The sequence below is a fragment of the Pongo pygmaeus genome, chromosome 1 (assembly GCF_028885625.2).
Source record: "Pongo pygmaeus isolate AG05252 chromosome 1, NHGRI_mPonPyg2-v2.0_pri, whole genome shotgun sequence".
In the NCBI taxonomy this organism is placed as follows: Eukaryota; Metazoa; Chordata; class Mammalia; order Primates; family Hominidae; genus Pongo; species Pongo pygmaeus.
The window spans coordinates 166,265,542-166,287,016 of NC_072373.2; the positions used below are offsets into that span (position 1 = coordinate 166,265,542).

At 41.2% G+C, this 21,475-nt stretch overlaps 1 protein-coding gene across 4 annotated transcripts in view; it reads right to left on the reverse strand.

Moving 5' to 3' along the window:
• The window catches only part of ROR1 (receptor tyrosine kinase like orphan receptor 1), a 420,883-nt gene that overhangs the window by 158,575 nt on the left and 240,833 nt on the right, over nucleotides 1-21,475 (reverse strand). For 3 of the 4 annotated variants that reach the window (XM_054493632.2, XM_063654677.1, XM_063654686.1), the window contains exon 2: nucleotides 14,738-14,809. The exons of the other annotated variant lie outside the window; for it this stretch is intronic. In XM_054493632.2, the coding sequence (XP_054349607.1) occupies nucleotides 14,738-14,809 (72 nt within the window). The remainder of the gene's footprint in view (nucleotides 1-14,737; nucleotides 14,810-21,475) is intronic. 4 annotated transcript variants of the gene reach the window in all.

Sequence of the window (21,475 nt, forward strand, 5' to 3'; positions counted from 1 at the left end):
TTAAGAGAACACTGTGTAGTAGGTACCTTCATGAGGCCAGATACTGTCCTGGGCCCTTTAAGGCATTTTTCATCACCCTACTATTTATAACACAAAGCTAGAATAATTCTAACTTTTCAACAATAGGTGATAATAGGTTCAGTAAATTACTGAATACCTCTACAATGGAACACATTTGTTTTTTGTTTGTTTGTTTGTTTGTTTGTTTTTTGAGACGGAGTCTCACTCTGTCTCCCAGGCTGGAGTGCAGTGGTGCAATCTCGGCTCACTGCAACCTCCGTCTCCCAGGTTCCAGTGATTCTCCTGCCTCAGCCTCCCAAGTAGCTGGGATTACAGGTGCATGCCACCATGCCCTACTAATTTTTGTATTTTTAGTACAGACAGGGTTTCACCATGTTGGCCAGGTTGGTCTTGAAATCCTGACCTTAGGTGATCCATTTGCCTCAGCCTCTCAAAGTGCTGGGATTACAGGTATGAACCACTGCGCCCAGCCCACATTTGTATTAGTCCATTTTCACACTGCTATAAAGAATTACCTGAGACTGGATAATTTATAAAGAAAAGAGATTTAATTGACTCACAGTTCCACATGGCTGGGGAAACCTTAGGAAACTTAGAATCATGGCAGAAGGTGAAGGAGAAGCAAGCACTTTCTTTACAAGGTGACAGGAGAGAAAGAGAGAGAGGAACTGCCACACACTTTTAAACCAACATATCTCGTGAGAACTCACTCACTATCACAAGAACAGCATGAGGAAAACTGCGCCCATGATCCAATCACCTCCTACCACGTCCCTCCCTTGACATGTGGGGATTACAATTTGGATTACAATTCAAGATAAGATTTGGGTGGGGACACAGAGCCAAACCATATCAACATTTAATATGGCCAATAAAAATGATGTTAAAAATATTTAATGACACAGAAAGATGTTTGCAAATTTGTTTCTAAGGGACAAATGTTGTTTACAAATAGAATGGCTCAATATGATTCCATTTCAGTAAATATACCTGTAAAAATATATGCATTAAAAAGACTAAAAGAGCACCTGTTTGTTAGCAGTAACATAATTTTGGCTTCATTTCATTTTCTAGATTTTCTACAATAAATAAATATGTTTAGATATTGCAAGAGCTAGTGTTTTGTTTTGTTTTGTTTTTAAAGGAAGAAAATGATTTAAGGATAAGGGCAATAAACGGTACAGGTGACACATCAGGCCCACCTTACCTTAAAAGAGCTGAACTGCTGGGAGCCATCTATCTTCCTGCTATTAGTCTCCTGCCTCAACTGACCCTGGGAAAGAGGACCCAAGCTGTTTAGCTGGATTCTGAGGTGGTCTTTCAAGGTTTCCCCAGGTCGTCTCCAAATTCCTCTCTCAGCAGGATGAGGGCTGCTGAGAGCTAAGAAGGCACTGTCTAGCTAGTCTGGGTGGACTGGAGGGATGGGCTACAGTGAGCTCCTCTGACTCGATGCAGGATGCTAGCATCCTTCTGTTACCCAGCACCGTTGCAAGGGCAGTATCTCAAGGTCTACCCAGGGTTTACCTGCAATCCAGCACAAAAGTCTGATTCTACTATCTTCAGCAGTATTTGATTCCTATTGGGAATCCTTAGCAGAAAAATGCCTGTCACCAGTAGAAAGGCTTTCCCTGAGCTCGTGTCTTCAATGGATGATCACATTGTTAGAGTTTTCCATTACCTCAACATTTCTCCTAGCCCCAGCCCAAACATTCCTTTTTACATGAATAAATGTTATTATAAAGTAAAAACAAAAACAAAACACCCACAAACAAAAAACAGCAATGTCAACATCAACAGAAAGCATGGCCTCTAAATAGACACTTTACCAAGATTTCACCCCTTATGCTCACAGTTCTTTTAACACAGATGCTTGGTAAGCAGAGATAATTTCAGATCACCTACTGTTTCTTGATGTAAAAATAAAGAAACACATATTCAAGTCAATTTACATTTTACGAAGCACAATATTATCATATTAGGATCTGGAATGACTTCATGTGGACATTTTTACCCTTGTATGACAACTGAGGACACAGAAGTCCAGAGAGGTTTAGTGAATGGCCTAGGGTTACCTTATTAGTGGACATGCCAGGGCTCTTACGGGGAAATGGGGCTGTAGCACTAGTAAAAACAGTTAGCGTTGCAATGTTAAATTCATTTTTGTAGCCCTCAGAGACCCGGCAGTACAGAAGAATAGCAAGACCAAAGCTCTTCAATGTGACTGTTTTGTTTATTTAGAGTTTTCTTATTTTTGTTTTACTTTGGCAAAAGTCACTTAACATAAAATTAACTGTTTTAAAGTGAACAATTTAGTGGCATTTAGTATACTGACAATGTTGTACAACCACCATTTCTATCTAATTGGAAAACAGATCTGGCAGCCCAAAAGGAAAGTGTGTACCTATAAAGCGATTGCTCCCTTTTCCCACTCTAGCCAGCCCCTGGCAACCAATTCAACTTCTGCCTCTACGCATTTACCTCTTCTGAATATTTCACATGAATGAAATCATACATGTGACCTTTCAGGTCTGGCTTCTTTCACTTAGCATAGTGTTTTTGAGATTTATCCATGTTATGGCATGTATCAGAACTTCATTCCTTTTTATGGCCAAATAATATTCCATTGTATGTCTGTACCATTCTTTGTTTACCAGTCATCCCACTGATGGACATTTAGGCTGCTTCCATCTTTTGGCTATTGTGAGTAATACAGCTATGAATATGTGCATACCTGCATTTGTTTGAATACCTGTTTTCAGTATGAGTTTTACAATTTTTATGTCTTCTACTTATTTTTTATCTGACTACAAGAGTATAGGATATTTATTAAAGAAAATATGAAAATCAAAGAAAAAAGACAAATAAGAAAAACCACCTAAGGGTAATCAAGAATATCCCCTTCCAGAAAGGATATCCTACCAGCAAAAAGCCTTCTAAGCCCGTTCCTTCTTTCCTCCCTATATACACAGATTATTATTTTAGAAATAAATAGTCACTGAGAACATGGACTTGGTAGCCAGGAAAGCCTGGATTTGAATTCTGGCTCTGCCATTTACTAGCTGCGTCACTTTACCTTGAACTTGTTTTCCTGCCTGTGAAATGGACATAATAGTATCTACCTTGCAGAGTTTTTATGGCACATTAAATGGTGCTCAGGAAGTGTCAGGTATAACAGTACTTCCCACACAGGGATTTGCTAACTCCACCAGAAAGTGAGGTTCATGAGACAGGAATTTTGTATTTTCACCTCTGTATCAGCACAGTGCCTGCCACATGGCTGGCACTCAATAAATACCTGTTGAATGTATAAGTGAATGTAACTATCGAGGACATTGGGGTTGAAATTAGAGTCCTAGGAAGGACCTTTGGGAAGAATTCAGGTCTCTGAGTTCAGAAGACAAGTAAAGACCATGGATAGAAAAATCTTGTAGGTCAGTTTTAATTCTATACAACCATAGTCCAACGGCCAGAGTTCATTTGGTCTGACTTTGGGCCCACAGATAATGAAATCATTTGCTGAAAAGGGTCAGAAAATAAGTTATTTGCAGCAATTGGGGCAGAGGCTAGGAGGCCTCTGAGGTATGCGGGGATTTGAACTTCCTAAGCCGCTAGACCAGCTAAGGCTTGGGGCATTTTTTTTTTTTTAAGCAAATAAGCATTTGACAGAATAAACCCAGACAAAGAGATACTTAAGCATGAAGCCTTGACAGAAACTTCCCTGAAGTAATATAGCTTGGAACTAAAGAGATGATTAGTGAGCTTCTCATGACCCTACAGGAAATCTTGCTTGGTACAGGAACGCAACATTTTCGAAGTTTGTCTAAAAGAAGTTTTCACACACTCCACTGCCTCATAATAATGTCTGCAACGGGTTGCAGAGCTCGCTGTCTGCTGAATTCTTTACTGCCTTTCTTCTTTTGTGGGTCTTTATCCCCAAGTAATCTGTTTGTGGACCAACTTCTGCAAGCTCAGGAGGGCTAAAGTGGAGCTGTAAGCCCTCAAACCCTCAGTAAACAGGCCAGAGGGAATGAAGAGCTGACGTCTACCTCAGCCATTAGCTGGGCCTACCTAGGATGGATCTGATCCTATATTCCAAGATAAGTCTTATATTTTTCATTCATCTCCTTTGCAGCACTATCACTGCTGGAATTAAATGGTTTTCAGTATTTCCGTGTATGTGAAAATACTTGTCTAAAGTTTTTCTCTTCCACTAAATTGTAGAGTATGCAAAGGGAAGAATGTTTCTGCATTTTTCATTTTTGTATCTTCAGCCAGTACAGGCCTTGTCCATGGTAGGCACTGAATAAACATTTGTTGAATAAATAAATCTAAGACATTTTATTACACAGTTCAATTCAGCTTAAAGGCAATATAATATATTGATTAAGAACATGGGTTTGAATTCTGGGTTCACTGCTTTGTGACGTAGGGCAAGTTGCTTAACTCTCTTAGTTTCCTGATGTTACTTTAACAAATTATCCCAAACTTAGTGGCTTAAAGCATCAGCAATTTATTCTTTCACATTTCTGGAGGCTAGAAGTACAAAATCCAGCAAAGCCACACTCTTTCTGGGGGCCCTGGAGTGGAATTCATTCCTTGTCTCTTAGTTTCTGAGGGCCCTGGCATTCTTGAGCTTGTGGCTGCATCACTGTGATCTCCGCTTTCATTTTCACATTGCGTTCTCCACTGTGGGTCCATCTAAAAACTCCCTCTGTCTCTGTCTTATAAGGACACTTGTAGGCATTTAGGCTTCTCGGGATAATGCCGGATAATCTCATCTCAAGATCCTTAATTTAATTACACGTGCAAAACCCCTTTTCCAAATAAAGAAAAATTCACAGGTACCAGAGTTTAGGACATGGACACATCTTTTTTAGGCAGGATGTCACTATTCAAAATACGATTTTTCTCTAAGGCTCAGTTTTTCATCTGTAAATCTGGCACAGTATCTCAGAGTTATTATGAGGATTAAATGTGACAATCCATGTAAATCACTTAACATGGTTCTTGGCATATCATAAGCCCTCAATAGATGGTAGCTATTAATAATTGGTATTATCTCATGAGAAAGGGAGGTGTTACTCCCGATGTCCACAAGGAACAAGCGATGGAGTTATGCCAACACATTCAGATATTTAAAAAATATATCAATATCACTATCAATCCACCCTTCTCTGTATTTATTTTATGAGTTCTGGGGCTTGCGCTCAGCTGTCTCACATATGTCATTACATTCTGTACTTACAACAGCCCTTGAAGGCTAGTATTCTCCACATTTTACAGAAGGGGAAAAAAATCCAGATCTTAATATTCAAGAATCTGGAGTTAGCCACAGAGCTTAAATATAAACCAAGGACTTCTCACTCCAAGCCCAGGTCTTGTCTACATTACCTCAGAAAATTGAGGACAGAAATTGACAAAGTGCCAAGCACCTATACTTGTATTAATCACTTGTTAGAATATTATGAAGAGTCGAACTACAGGGCAGGTTAGCCTAGAAGAACTCTAAAGCAGTGATTCTCAAACTTTGTTGCACACTAGAATCACCTGGAGACTTTTTAAACCTCTCAAATCACAGGCTATACACCAGATCAATAAAATAAGAATGAGGGGAGGAGGAGAACAGACCCAGGCATTAGTAATTGTTAAAATTCCCCAGGTGATACCAATTACAGCTGAGGTTAAGAATTACTGCTCTATCACTGGTCCTCAAACTTTAGTGGGCATCAGAGTCACCTGGAAGGTGGTAAAAATGGAGGGGAATAGGATCTAGCCTGATTCAATGAACCCGGGTCTCTCAAGTGATTCTAACACCCACCAAAGCTTGAGGACAGCTAAAGTACTTTTGGCTCCCATATTCTGATTTTCACCACTCATTCATTTCTCTCTTTATTCAAACAACTGCACTAGATGTTGGAGAGATAAGGATGCATAAAGAAGACATGACTTCTGATCTCAAGAAGTTCACAGCTTGACATGCTGCTCTTTTCTGTCTCAAAGCCCTCTCCGTACTGCTTTTCCTGGTCAACCTCTGTTTGAATGGGAGACACATGAGGGCGTTGCTTGAAATGACGAAGATCTTCAATAAAATTTCTTGCATGAGGAAAGAAGAATGGGGAGAAGAGGAAGAACATACATGCAAACAAGCATCACCTGGCATGTGGAGGAACAAGGTGTGATCACCAGTGGGAGAAGGTGGAGTCAGGGAAGGCTTCTTGGAAGTGGTGAAGTATGAGCTGGGTCTTTAACAATGACAAAAGGTTAGGGGAGGGTGTTCTCATCAGAGCAAATAGTAAGGTTTGCACAGATGCTTGAAATAGGATGAGGAACAATGAACAGTTTGGTTTTAGAGCACAACAAGCAAAGGTGGAGAAGGAGAAGCAGGAAACTGAGGGAGGAGCCCCCATGGTAAAGCACTTTGTATAATCTCTGTTTCCCCTCCCTTTAACCAAGCAGACCTTTTAAGTCTGAAAGTCCCAGCAAGTCTTTAGATAAGGTTAACCAAAGCTGTGGGCCCAGGGCTAGGAAAGACTTCCATGATCCCTGCGAGCAGGACCCCAGTCCATAGGTTTCTGGAAGTACCTTGAGGCCAAACTCTAAAGCCATTTTTGAAGTGGGTGCAACAGGAGGAGATAGGCTTAAATTCAAACTAAAAGACACACAGGCAAGGAAAAAACAGCCTGGGAAAAAGCCAGACACTCTTTCTCTGTGACTGCCTTATTATTTATGAGTCCAGAAATGTGCCTTGTCTTAGCCAGTAATTACTGAAAATAGTACCAAGGGAGTAAGGAATCTGAGACTCAAGATATAAGGTAGATGAGCTCTCTCCTCATTCTAAATGGTAAAAACAGGAGCACAAACACTTCCAAGCTTGTGCGGTTGCTCAACTGCCTGGGCTGCGGCAGCGGTTGCTGGGAGGATGGAGGTGGGGTTCTATGCTGCTCACACAGCCATCTGCGGAGCACCCCCAGGGCCTCGTTCCTCTAGGCTGAATGCCCCCCTAACAGCACAGATGGGGAGATGAGGAATGATGGGAGGGCTTGGGTGTCAAGAGCTGGAATAACCGGCTGGAAAGACCCCTACATGGTGAGGAAGACCCTTTCTGCTCCATTGATGGCTGGATGGCAGGGGGGCTGATGGCAAATCTCTCCCCTTTAAGCATGTTTTGAAGAATCAAGATGGACCATAAAGGGTCATTTTCCCTCTATTTCCGGATAGAATTCCATATCCCTCATCTTGACGATGCCTTAGTGAATAGACTTGTCAAAGAGGATTAATACTGGTCTTAGAGAGAGAGAGAGCTGCTTGGTTGAAGGGAACTGATTTTCATGTTGCATGCTTCTATGCTGGGTGTAAGCAAAGGGAATAAGAGCTGGTTGCCAGCAAAGGGATACAGGAGATATACAGCAGGCAAGAAGCTCCCCGCATATATCCAAATCTCTGCTCTCCTATCAGGAAGGTGTTCCTGGCTGAGTGTGGTGGCGCATGCTTGTAATCCCAGCACTTTGGATGGCCGAGGGGGCAGATTGCTTGAGCCTAAAAGTTCAAGACAAGCCTGGGAAACATGGTGAGACCCCCCTGTCTCTAAATACAAAAATTAGCTGGACATGGTGAGGTGCACCTGTGGTCCCAGCGACTTGGGAGGCTGAAGTAGGAGGATCACTTGAGCCTCAGAGATGGAGGCTGCAGTGAGCCATGATCACATCACTGGACTCCAGCCTGGGCAACAGAATAAGATCTTGTCTCAAAAGAAAAAAAAAATAATCCCTATGTGTTTTTCGGCTTTTAACCCACAATATTTTTCTCCACAGATGAGAAATTACTCCAGATATTGCTTGTCTCTAATCATATTAGTGGTCAATTTGTAATCTAGTTATAATAATGATCAGACTATACCAGTAATGATAATCCCTTACACATAAAATCTTTATATATATATATTTTTATATATAATTTTTTTATTATATTTTAAGTTCTAGGGTACATAAAGCATTATACACACACACACACACACACACACACACACAAAATCAGTGTTTAGAAACATTTCTTTTTATAAAAAGTAGTTCCTAGAATTTTGAAGCTGGAATGGATATGAGAGCATTTCTTTATGCTGCAAGGAGGAAACACAGGTTACATTTACCTAAGGTTCCAGCGATTGTTTCCTGAGAGCAGCATTATCTAATATAAATAAACTGTGAACCACAAATGTAAGTGAGAAGTGTAATTTTAAACTGTCTGCTAGCCACATTAAAAGGGATCAGGTACTATAAATTAATTTTAATGTATTTTACTAATTCAATATATGAAAATATCATTTCAACATGTAATCAATGTAAAAATTATTAGTAAGATATTTTCTTTTTTATATTAAGGCCTTGAGATGCAGTGTGTTTTACACTGATGCTACCCCTCACTTTGGACTGTCCACATTTCACATTCTCAATAGACACAGGTGGGTAGTGGCTACTCTACTGGGTCACACAGCATTGGAGTCTCAAAATGGGCAATGCAGCCAGAACAAGGATTGATGCCTCCCTTTCAACAGGTGAAAACCCCGAGGCCCAGAGCTTAAATAGGTCATTGACCTGGTGATGGAGCTGAGCTGGAACTAGAACCTAGCTTCCTTGTTAAAGTGCTGTTTCCTCAAATCATACTGCCCTCCCCTTGGGAAAGAGAAGGGAGTTGGTGGAGAGGGGGCGATCAAGAGAACTACCAGTAGTGAGCACCTATATATGCTAGAGACTGTGATGAGATTTATATTTTATTTAATTCATACACCAGCCCTTTCAAGTACATATCACTCCTCTATTTTCCATATGAGGTTAGAGAGGCTCTAAGTGTTTTAGTAGTTGATAATGGCAAGGTGACAACCTTTAAAGAAAATGGTGCTATCAATATTAGAAAGATGTTGCTTACGACCCCAACCAGCTACCAGTTTTGAAGATGGAACACAAGGATGGATAAGCTCTCAGACACCCCAGTCCTAGGAAGACTGTTTATCAGCTCGCCACCTGCCAAGAGCCAAGGCAAGATCCAGTCTATCCTTACAATACCACCTTCAACCCATAGCTCCAAATATATACAATTTAAGCACAAGAAAATGACTCAGTCACCCCATTCTGACTAGCTAAGTATCAAGCTCTAAGCTATAGGCCAGTCAATACCATTTAAATAGACCATGTGCCAAGGACAAATCAAGTAACAGAGTGGGGACAAGAGGGAGCAACCACTCCTGAGCTAGAGAATCTGGTCATAGGCCTTGATGGTGAAGCTTCAAGGGAAGAGGCAGGCCAGGGGGCTGAGTCTAGGATGTATCCGTCTGTTGTGACTGAGCAAGCAGCTATCCTATCATAACATGGGCATGAAACCCACAGACATGCTAGTTGGCTAGGAAAACCACCTTAGGTAATTGATATGGTTTGCCTGTGTCTCAACCCAAATCTCATCTTAAATTGTGTCTCCCACAATTCCTATGTGACATGGGAGGAACCTGGTGGGAGCTGATTGAATTATGGGGGCAGGTCTTTCTTGTGTTGTTCTCGTGATAGTGAATGAATCTCATGAGATCTGATGGTTTTAAAAACAGGAGTTTCTCTGCACAAGCTCTCTCTTTGCCTGCCACCATCCACGTAGGACTTGACTTGTTCCTCCTTGCCTTCTGCCATGATTGTGAGGCCTCCTCAGCCATGTGGGAATGTAAGTCGATTAAACCCCTTTTTCTTCCCAGTCTCGGGTATGTCTTTATCTGTAGCATGAAAATGGATTAATACAGTAATAGATACATATACCTCCATCCACAGGTGAGCAAAAGGAAGCTCAGAGTCATAGTAACTTTAGGGCCCATGTTTATAAGACCCATACTGCACACTTCCCTGCTAAAGCTCCAACCTGGTAAAGAAAGCCATTTGAAAAGGCAAACCAGGACAAATATATATATATACACATATATATATGTGTATATATATAGTCTGTCAGCACAGAGAACTATTTGCAGTTGGAAACAGGCCTCAGTATTTTTTTTTTTTTAAGTAGTAGGTTCCCTCCCTTTCTGCTGCCTATGGGAGCAATTTCCAGCCCCTTCTCCAAAAGAAACATTTGGCTTTCTAAAGAGAACCTCTGAAACCTTTTGTGACTGAGTATGGTAGAAGGGGAAAGAGGCCCTTATCACACCCACCCCAACACTCTCATGGGGAAGCTGAGGTTGAGCCCCTGTAGATCCATTTATTTTAGGCGGTATTTGGTTCTGAAGCAGTTGTTTCAGAAATTACCCCCATGACCCATCAATAGTAGCTTTCAGCGGCTCTTCCAGAGTGGCCTTGTCTCTTTTAAATTTCATTTCCTGTTGGAAAGGATAGACAGGTAACTGGTTAATGCCAGTGACTGGACTCATTTAACAGAACACTGGGACCTGAGTGTGGCTGGGGAGCCGCAGTAGGACTGACAGGTGCAACAGGGCAGCTGGGTGAAGAGGAAGGCATAAAAGCCCACCAAGAGATGGACTGTATTTTACTGCTTCTCCACGTGAGGGAACTTGTCCCACAAGAGGAGGGGATATGAATGCACTCAGTTGTCACACGGACATGGTCCTTGGACCTGGCCCTGAGGCCTTGGTGGGAATCCTGGCACTTCCCCTCCATCAAATCCTTTAGCCCAAATGAGCCTCAGTTGCCTATCTGTTCTATTGCAAAGGGTGGTGTGAATTCAAATGATGCGTGCAACCTGCTTAGCAAGTGCCTCACGCCTGGTAGGCATTTACACACCATAACTGGGATTTGAACCCAAATAATTTAATGCCTTGTTTCCTACTACATGTTACCTACTGCATGGTGTTAGGCAATAGATAAGGCAAACCCTGACTTTAAAGAGGCAGGCACGAAATAGATAATTTCAACACACCGAGGTAAGGATTCTGATCAAGATAGACATAGGCTAATACGGTACCCCATAATTTGGAGCACTGTTGATGGCATGGTCAAAGGGGTTAATGGAAGGATTTGTTAATCATCTGTCTCTTCCTCCAGGAGGTTCCAACAAGGAAGGAATACTGCCTGTGTTATTCAGAAGTATGTCCATTAGGGGCACTGTGGGGAAATGGGGAGGGAGGGAATGTTCAAGATGTGCTTAAGTAAAAGAGGAGTTAGCCGAATGAAGAACAAACCCAGTCAGAGGAAGCTGCATGAACAAAGGCTGGAAAGAGAATGGTATGTTTAGGGAATCGGAGACAGGTTATTGAAATAAATTGAATATTGAGTATGGGGACTGGAGGTAAGATAAGAAGCGTCAGTAGGAGTAATACCATGGAGAATCTTGTGTTGCCAAGCTAAGAAGTATGTCACTTGTATGAATGAACACTAAAGTGCGGAAGGCCCACTGTGTTTAGCTTCTAAGGTATGAACTTTTCCATGTGTTTTGTCTGCTAACCCTTACTAATGGTGGCTTTCTTCCCCTCTCTTGTCGGCATTATAATTTTTTAAAGTAAGCTCAACATCAGCAGGAGTTTGCCATTGTTGTTTTGTGGTTTTCATTTTTAAAATTTTGTCTTTGGTGGAAAACCTTCATGCATGCGGATGTTGAGACATTTTAAGAGCTGGTTTTAGGTTTGCTGCTGTCAGTGTCTCCTAGTTTAATCAATTCCAGGCCAAGTTTTTATGTTACCTTCTTGGTTTGTGGCTTGTGCAATACCTGAGAAGAACCCCAACCCCATTCCCACATGGAGTACAGGCTGAGGTTTTGATTTCTCCTGGGTGATCCCAATGGCCCAAGGTGTTTCATAGGTTTCTGTATCACATCCTCAGCAGAATTTTCCTTATTTCATACTTAGGCCAGTCATTCTTCATTCATATCCTAATGCAGGGAGTTTGTTTCCTGTGGCTCCAACTCTTATCCTCGTGGGATACTAAAACTCCAGGCCCTAGGGAGTACACAGTTTTCAAATTATCATGGACTCTTTTGCTTAATTCCTCCTCAAAGATCATTGTTCTGGTATTGAACTTGTTCTTCATTTCTGCAGCCTAGGGATTTCACCTCTTTGTGTACCAGCGGGGCAATGGATTATTTTCCTCATTGTATATTTCACTAGTATCTCTCTGTGATTGGAAGAAGTGTCTCTTGAAAGCTCAATCTACCAAATTGACCAGAAGGCTTTGATTATGCATTTAGCTATCAGTCTTTCCAAATAGTCTCTGAGTTCATGGAGGACAGGGGCCTTTGCCTGGTTTATCTTTATATCCTAATTTTCATAGAGTTCCTAGACCAGAGTAGGAATCAATAAGGTTTTGATCAACAAATGATCTTCCTCTCTCATTCAAAATGGAAATTAAAGAATATACACTAATTACCTTCTAGAGAAAGATGATGCCAAGCATCCTCGCACCTCCAGAAAGCCATCCATACTCTCTGGAAGTCTGTGTTGAACAAACAAAGGAGTCTGGGGCCTGCCTTTATCCTTCCCTTCAGCCAGCAGGTTCATACTATTGACACTACTTCTTTCTTGATGGGCAACTACTACTAATTACAGTGCTGGTCTGGTAGAAATTCCAAGTCTGGCAGGCTGGGTTCTAGACTGCTGGCTCTGCTGCCTTTCTTAGCACACATTGATGCTTTTCTATTGCCATAACTGGAATCTGATCAATAACATGCAGTGTGCATGATATAATTTTTCTGTTGGCACCATAAGGAACTTGCAGAATAAGTTCAGATAAAAGCACCCAGCACAGTGCCTGGCACAGAACAGGTACTAAGTTAATGTTCAGGGTCTTTTATTTCTTCTTTTCCATTAAACATATTCTATAAATATTTGTTGAAAATCTGCTTTCTAGGCATTGTGGTTGGTGCTGGAGGTGGAGAGGAGTAACATGGAGTGCCTGATTTAATATTTAATAGAAAAATAATGTCAGGTCAAATTTGGCAATAGAAAAAATATTCTAAATGTCCTTTGATTTAAGGTGAAAAAGACATCTCACTTCATTCCACCATCCTAAAGTGCCTAGTAAAGTATAACCAGCAAAATAACTTCACTCATTGCTGTTTTATAAAATAAACTTATCTCTTCTCAGAGAGGAAATACAACTTACAGTGAATGTATTAGTGGATGTATTAGTTTGTTCTCATGCTGCTATAAAGAACTGCCCAAGACTGGGTAATTTATAAAGCAAAGAGGTTTAATTGACTCACAGTTCTACGTGGCTGGGGAGGTCTCAGGAAACTTACAATCATGGCAGAAGGTACCTCTTCACAGGGCGGCAGGGCAGAGAATGAATGCCCAGCGAAGGAGGAAGCCCCTTATAAAACCATCAGATCTCATGAGAACTAACTCATTATTATGAGAACAGGATGGGGGAAACCACCCTCATGATTCAATTATCTCCACCTGGTCCCTCTCACAACACGTGGGGATTATGGGAACTACAATTCAAGATGAGATTTGGGTGGGGACACAACCAAACTATATCAGTAGACAATAGAGAGCTAATCATAAAAGACCATTTATGACAATGACTTTTGAGCTCCCTTTACCACTGTAATCTCAGAACTTTGAATCATGCCTGAACTAAAGTAGAAACTCAGTAAGTTTGCTGAATGTATTTGCACACATACGTATGGCTATGGCTTCTCACCAGGTAAGATGTGACTCATCATTCCACACACATTTATTGAGAATTTCCTACAAATAAGAGTTTGTGCTAGATTTTGTGATGGAGACCAAAAAAAAAAAAAAAAAAAAAGTAAGATAGAAACCCTACCTACAAGGAACTTCTAAGCTTAAGGGTGAGATAAGTATACAAATCACCATAATATCATATAGAAAATGTGAAGAGAAGAACAGAGAAGAGAGCTATGGGAGTTTCAAAGAGGGAAAGGCCACTTCCAGCTGGAGGGATTAGACAAGACTGGATAATGTAAATTTTATGCTTGGTCTTGAAGGCGAAGTAATTTGTTGCCTTGCAAAAGGGGGAGAATGGGTATTGGCAAAGAAGGAAAGGCAATCCAGGTGAAAAGATGAAAGCAGAGAGGCAGAAAAGCACAGGATGTATAAGAAGAAATCAAAATTTGGCTGGAAATGCATAAAGGGGAATAAAGATAACTAAGGCTAGAAAGGTAGATTGAGCCAGACTGCAGGGGTTTTGAATGTGTCCTGATGTACCACTCCAGGACATAGGGTCTTTATAAAATACCCAATGCTTAACATATGGTGGGGCTTAATTAATGCTAAACAACAATCTCCTAGCAAAAATCTGTTCCCCACGTGCACAAAGGAAGCTGCCATCCTTATGCACAGGCAATTACAAACATTCCAGATACTCGGTCCTGAACCCTGCAAGCACATCAAATGCTCATCGTGAAAGGTCACCGAGCAAACAGCTCTGATCAATCCTGGCTTGGGCTGAATCAAATCCCCTAAATAAGATCCACTAGATGTAGTGTCAGAAAGGTCAGAAACGACCCTATTTCACATCTTGAAGCATTTTTACCATGTGGAACATTTTAGAGGAAGAAGAAAAAGGAATGAGGAGGGGAAAGAAACTCTCCACAAATAATAGAATCCCAAGTAATCTAATGTTAAATGATCACAAAGTAAGCTGGGGATTTATTTTGGCCCCCACCTCCTTGCAGTGATCTGAAAAACAGTTGATTTCAAAGAAGGTCATGCCAGGATTAAAAACAGAGTTTCACGCCTCTTTCCTCGCCTCCCCTGTGTGCCCCCACTGTGTACCTTTGTTGAGTTCACTCGAAATGTTCCATGATGAGGTAGGCATTAATTCAGCACTGACTGACAGCTCTGTTTCTGAAAAGAAAAAGAAGGGAAGGGAGAAAGACAAGGGCAATATTAAATATAGTAACTTATAGGCTGTTAGAAGCATTAGAGATTTCCAAAGGGCCTGCCTTTGGAGAGAGACCACGGCAATCCCATAGCTTATTAGACTGGAATGGTGGCTCTAGATGCCAGTAGAGGCGCCTGCATTTTAGATGCCATCCAAATGAACAATCTATGGGCCAGATTTGAAGATTTTTACTTCAAAACACTGGCTTGAAAATTAAAATGTAAAATATTACATTAACCCTCTCAACATCACTTACCATCAGAGAAATGCAAATCAAAACCACAATGAGATGCCATCTCATACCAGTCAGAATGGCTATTATTAAAAAGTCATGCAGGGCACGGTGGCTCACGCCTGTAATCCCAGCACTTTGGGAGGCCGAGGCAGGTGGATCACAAGGTCAGGAGTTCGAGACCAGCCTGACCAACATGGTGAAACCCTGTCTCTACTAAAAATACAAAAATTAGCTCTGCATGGTGGCATGCACATGTAATCCCAGCTACTCAGGAGGCTGAGGCAGAAGAATCGCTTGAACCCAGGAGGCGGAGGTTGCAGCAAGCTGAGATGGTGCCACTGAAATCCAGCCTGGCTGACATAGCGAGACTCCATCTCAAAAAAAAAAAAAAAAAAGTCAAAAAATAACAGATGCTGGCAAGGATGCAGAGAAAACGGAATGCTAATACACTGTTGGGGGAATGTAAATTAGTTCCGCCACTGTGGAAAACAGTTTGGAGATTTCTCAAAGAGCTAAAAATAGAACTACCATTCAACTCAGCAATCACTTTACAAGATATATACCCCAAAGAAAATAAATTATTCTACCAAAAAGACACCTGCACTCATACGTTCATCACAGCACTATTCATAATAGCGAAGACATGGAATCAACCTAGGTGCCCATCAACAGAGGACTGATAAAGAGAATGTGGTACATATATACCATGGACTACTATGTAGCCATAAAAATAATGAAATCATGTCCTTTGTAGCAACATGGATGCAGATGGAGGCCATTAGCCTAAGTGAATTAACAGAGAAGCAGAAAACCAAATATCATGTGTTCTCACTTATAAGTGGGAGCAAAATCATGGGTACCATGGATAGGAGCAATAGGCACTGGAATTACAAAAGGATAGAGGGAGTGGGGCAAGGGTTGAAAAACTACCTATTGGGTAGTATGTTCACTATCTGGGTGATGGGATCAATGGAAGCCCAAACCTCAGGATCATGCAATATACTCTCATAACAAGCCTGTACATGTACCCTCTGAATCTAAAATAAAAATGGAAATTGCAAAAAAAAAAAAAAAAAAAGAACACGGGCAAAATACACCTCACCCCTAAAATACTACATTAACAAGAAAACAAATCTGCAGAAATGACCACACATAGTCAAACATAAACTCCTTTTCTTGTTGAAAGACCAGTCTTAGACTAATAAATTTAATAGCCTTCCTATGGAAGAACAACATTGCTCCTGTAACTAATTTCACTGGTCGTGTTTGGAATTGTTACCATTTCTGTGAACAGAGAAATGTGTTTCTCTACATTGGAACTTTAGGTCAAGACAAATGAAAGCTAAGTATTTGAATATAGAGAGTCATTTGTGGTAAATAACTTAAAAGATAATTTTCAAAGCCATCATGAATTAAAGCAAACATACACATCAATAATCTGAACGACATAATACACTATGAAGTACTTATGGACTGTTAGAAGTACTTATGGGCTGTTAAAACTCTTTAATAATAGACTGTAATATACAAATAATGTTTGTTGTTGTTCTTGTTTTTTGAAAATTTAAGCCATGCTACTAATGTATTGTAATGGGGCTATACTAACCTCCCCTTAGGCTATGTCTACACACACAGACACACACACACACACACACACATACACACACACACACACTCAGAACATTATTAGAGAATATTAGGGCTGGACAGGACCTTAGAGGACCCAGGGTCATTAGCTAAAAGGCATACAAGTTATCAATCCCTCCTACTTCAATCCAGTGTAGGCACCTTTAATCAATTATGGCTCTGTTTGCCTGTTAAGTCTGGGATCTGTCGTAGAGTCCTTTAAGCACAGTGCTCTAGGTAGCCACTAAAAATTGATCTGAGATAGAATGCAGGATGAACTTTATTAAGTGGAAGAACTGCAATTCAAATCGAGGTCTCTTTGACTCTAGCACTCCACACCTTCTGGCAGCCCATGCTGACCAGTACTCAAGCCTGTGAAACCTGGCTTTTTATTTCACCTTACCTCTGGCCTCACCTTTTCACAGAGATAAGCACATTTTTTGTATTTCCATATTTACTGATGGTGACTGTCTGCCTAATGGCCACATGTCATCGTCACTGACTAAGCTTGAATAAGAACAGGATGTTGACCCACCGAGACCTTGCAAAGGTATACTTCTAGTTTATCTCCCTGCCACAGCAGAGACAAAAGGATTGTTTGGTTTGTGCAGACCTCCTTGGCTTACCTCTTTCCCAGTCCTAGAGGCAGGTGGGAAAGAAGTAGACAAACAACACATACCCTCCCCACCTACAATGGCCCTGGTTTCCTCCAACATCCTGAGCCAAAAATAGCATAGACTCTTTTAAGGGGACCAGATGTCAGATAGGCAGTATGGCAGGGATCTTAATTCCAAAATATGAAAACAAAAAGAAAATTTTACCCAAGTAGGAGAAATGCTTAATACAAAGCCACGGTGGAAAGCAGTGCTTCTGTTATCAACCCCTTGTTTGGAGAATGGGTATTTCGTGCAGGTGCTTTCCCCAGGAAGAGCTAATTGTCTACATTTCAGGGCCCTCCACATATGACTCCAACCCCAACTCCACTCTGAGCCCCATGCTGCTGCCACCCACTTTGGCTCTTTCAATAATGACAGCCCTTGTTTGCAGTAGTATGGACTGCTGTGGTTCACCTATGAAAAGGCTCATCAAACACTCCAACACCCAGACTTCAGGGAGCTTGGGAATAGAAGGTTGGCAGCCAAGGCGGCCTTTCAGGGAAGGAAGCATAGGTTGGAAAGTGGTGGGATTAAGATGAAGCTTGACAGCATTTACATGCAATATTTTCATAGCTTCATCTTACTGCTGCTCACAGCCAGAAATATAGGTTTCATTTTACAGTGTTAATTTTATAGACAGTTAGCTATATGTCACTTGGTTTTTCCAAGCTGAGTTGAATTGCTGATTGAATATAATTTGGGACTGATGACAAATGAATAGATTCTTGGCACTGCTAACAGTGAAATTGTTCCCCACGTGTCCCTGGACGCTAATTACCACTCAGTTCTTGGGCTGTAGCAAAGATAATTTCAATTCGCAAGCTCATTAAGTGATTGTGCTGATTCTGGGGAATTTTGTTCTCAGCCTCAAGATCCATTCCTTTAGATAACCATGTGTTCAGCTTCTCAGATAAAATGATAATAAAAACAGATAAAATATTTTAAAATATGAATAACTTCCCTGAAAAATAATATCTTCCAAGTCCATATTTTTTAAAAATAAAGGCTGATTATTTTATGTAGAAAGTTGAATATTAATCATCTCCCCTCACAAAGTGATGTTTAATAAGCTTTTTTTCTTCACTGAAAGGAAAACTGAAGATTAAGTGAGAAAAATCAAGCACATCTCAGTTGAACTCCATCAATTCCACGGCCACCAGTGGCTTCAGAGAGAGACATGGCCACAAGTTTTGACCCTGTAGGATCTCCACTGATGGATTCCTATTCGCCTCACCACTGGCAAAAGCATGAGACATTTCCAAATATATTTACCACCAGCCTGGCCGCCTCTCTTCAACAAAAGCATTATGGTAATAGCAAATGTGTATGCGCCATTTAGAGGACAGTAGAATATTTAATGGAAATACACACCTAGATTTTAATACTACTGTCTGACACTTATTAATTTTGTGATCATGAGAAAGTTACTGAACATCATTTAGTTTCTATTTTCTCATCCATAAAATGGGAGCAATAAAAGCCATCTCAAAGGACTGAGGTAATGGTTAAATAATGGACCAAAAGGCTCCTGTACAGTGTCCAGCATAGAGACTCAAGGGCTTTCATACCTCTCCTTTGTCTAGTAAGGCAGACAGTGGCCATCCTCTGCATGGATGTACTTGGTTAGCTACTAAGTCACTGTCTGTATTTGAAATAACACATTTACCATGCTCTTAGAAAGACACTGCATTTCACATGCCTCACTAATCCAAGCCAATCTTTTCATTTTGTGAGGTTTTCCTGAATTGGTCACCAGTTCTCTAAGAACATAAGTGTTTTTATATGGCTTCATCCAATTTGAGCAAACCAAGCATGTTTTAGAAAACTCCAGCCCTTATCTTTCTCGACCTCTTTCAGGAGGGCAAACCTCAAAAGCTAGTCTCCTCCCGATTTGATCAATAGGAGCTATTATCTTTGCAGTTTCTCGGAGGATTGACTTTTTGGCACTGATTCTGCAAACCATAAGGTTTTGGTATTTAAGCCTCAACAGTGGGAGTGTTATTTGGAAGGAAGGAAAAAATAAGCCTTGAATCCTCCTTATTGATAAAAGCCTGTGCTCTCTGAAAGGATTACTGGTTCATCTCAGCAGTTGGCAGGTAGAGACCCAACGTTCACAGGATGTGGAAGCCCTTCCAAGAAGCTCCCAGCCATGCCACATCCCGTATCCCCGATTCAGTGATGCATGAGGTTACACAGGCATGCGCTTACTCACAAGACCAGCGGCCAGCCCAGTAGCTGCAAAGGCTGAACGCAAGAGAAGCAAGTGGCTACCCCAGCGCCTTTCTTGACTACTCACTGAGTCCTAGAGTGTTATAACTGGGTGGGCACTCAAGGCCCAGGACGTATTTATCAAACTATATTCTTTGGATCCACAGGATTTTTTGGAGCAATTTATAGAGGAACATAAGAGGATCTGGGGTTCCAGAGGACAAGAGTACAGGCTCTATAGACCCTCCTTCAAAAGGAACAACTCTACTTTTATCTATTCTATATATTGTTGTGTTTACAGGTACTGTGGAAAATTCTCCAATTTTTAAACAATTTTTTAAAACATTATGTCATACAATCTCCTCATTTTTCAGATGAAGCAAGTGAGGCCCCTGGTAGGGAAGTGGCTTTGCCAAAATCACAGAAGTTCTAAGATAGAGGCAGACTTTAGAGGTGGCTCAAAAGGAAATACATGCTGACTTCTCACTGAGCTGCATGTTCTGCTGTATATAGCCATAAGATGTGGTATGTATCCTCAGAGGCCGAGCTTTGAGAGACACTCAAGGAATTTCCAAGCAGCCAGGTTCAATCACAGAGAAGGGGCACACTTTCTTCCTATGGTAAAAGAAGGCCTCCACTTGTGATCATTTGGAGGGTGGTGGGAAAAGAGTCAAAGATGCTGATGGCTTTGAGACTGTTGGTTTTCAGTGTTACTTTAGATGTTGTTTGGTGAAGGCTCTTAGCCCTGTTTCTTTCCTCTCCCTAGTGCCTCAGTGGAGAAGCCCATAGCCAGGTAAATCGCCTTAACCAAAGGCGCCTGTTTGGAAAAGTAAGAGTCTGCTGTAACTTAAAAGGACAGGCAGGCTACATTCTCCAGTAGTGCAAGGAGATCAGTCAGCCTGAGCCATGCTCTAGCCCTAGGCTCACAATTGCCCCACATCTGGAGTCCTGAAGGAGGGGGCCTCTCCACACTAGGGACTCAGCTGACTTACTGAGGAGAGAGAAAATTTGGAGTTTTCTTCATCCTTTATGGGATAGTCAGGACTGGAAAGTACTATGCTCAATGTCTACAAGGATCTTCTAGTCCTCAGTGACCTCAAATTTGGATTTCTGATGTAATCTCTAAAGAGAATTATCAATATAGTCACAAAGAAAGAAGATGGCACAATCCTGCAACCTTAAACCCCTGCTCAATTACCCAGTCACACTACCTATATTGCAGTACGAAATCATTTTTTAACCATGTAATTACTTTGTAATCAGCATAATTATTATATATGTGATGAATCCATTACTTTGCTGAAGAAAAATTCATAATATATCAAAATTTGTGCTATTATTTGTATTTTTATATGGTGAGATCTGCAGGAAAAAAAAGAAAAAGAAAAAAAAAGGAAGGAAAAGGTGCCTAGGTTTTGTCAAAGTCCAAAAGACTCTGCTTGTTCTCAGAGATCTTCTCAACCGTCAACAGTCTATAAGGTAGGTACCTTTATTATCTTCATTTTATGATTGATGAACCTGAGGCAGAGATGTGAAGGCAGCTGCCCAATCAGCTTGTCATGGTTGGGAGGGGGATCGTCATCAAATCCAGGAAGACTGAGAGCAGAGACAGAGAATCTTCAACTGTGCCATATGGGGGATGGGGGAAGGAGCTGAAAGACATAACCACTTACTCCCTGGCTTAAACCCTCTTCAGCCCCAGAGGTCCCCTGTGGAACTCTAAGCTCTGCAATACATAGCTGGAGAACCAATAACAGAGGCCAAGCTCCTCAACGATCAATGCTTGTTTCACCAATTCTAAAATCCCCAAAGGATGGCACAGCACAAAGGGAGGAGAGGAAATACTTCTTGAATCACACTTAAATGCCTTTTGTTTTCCTCTTTGGAGATACTGTTCCCTTTTT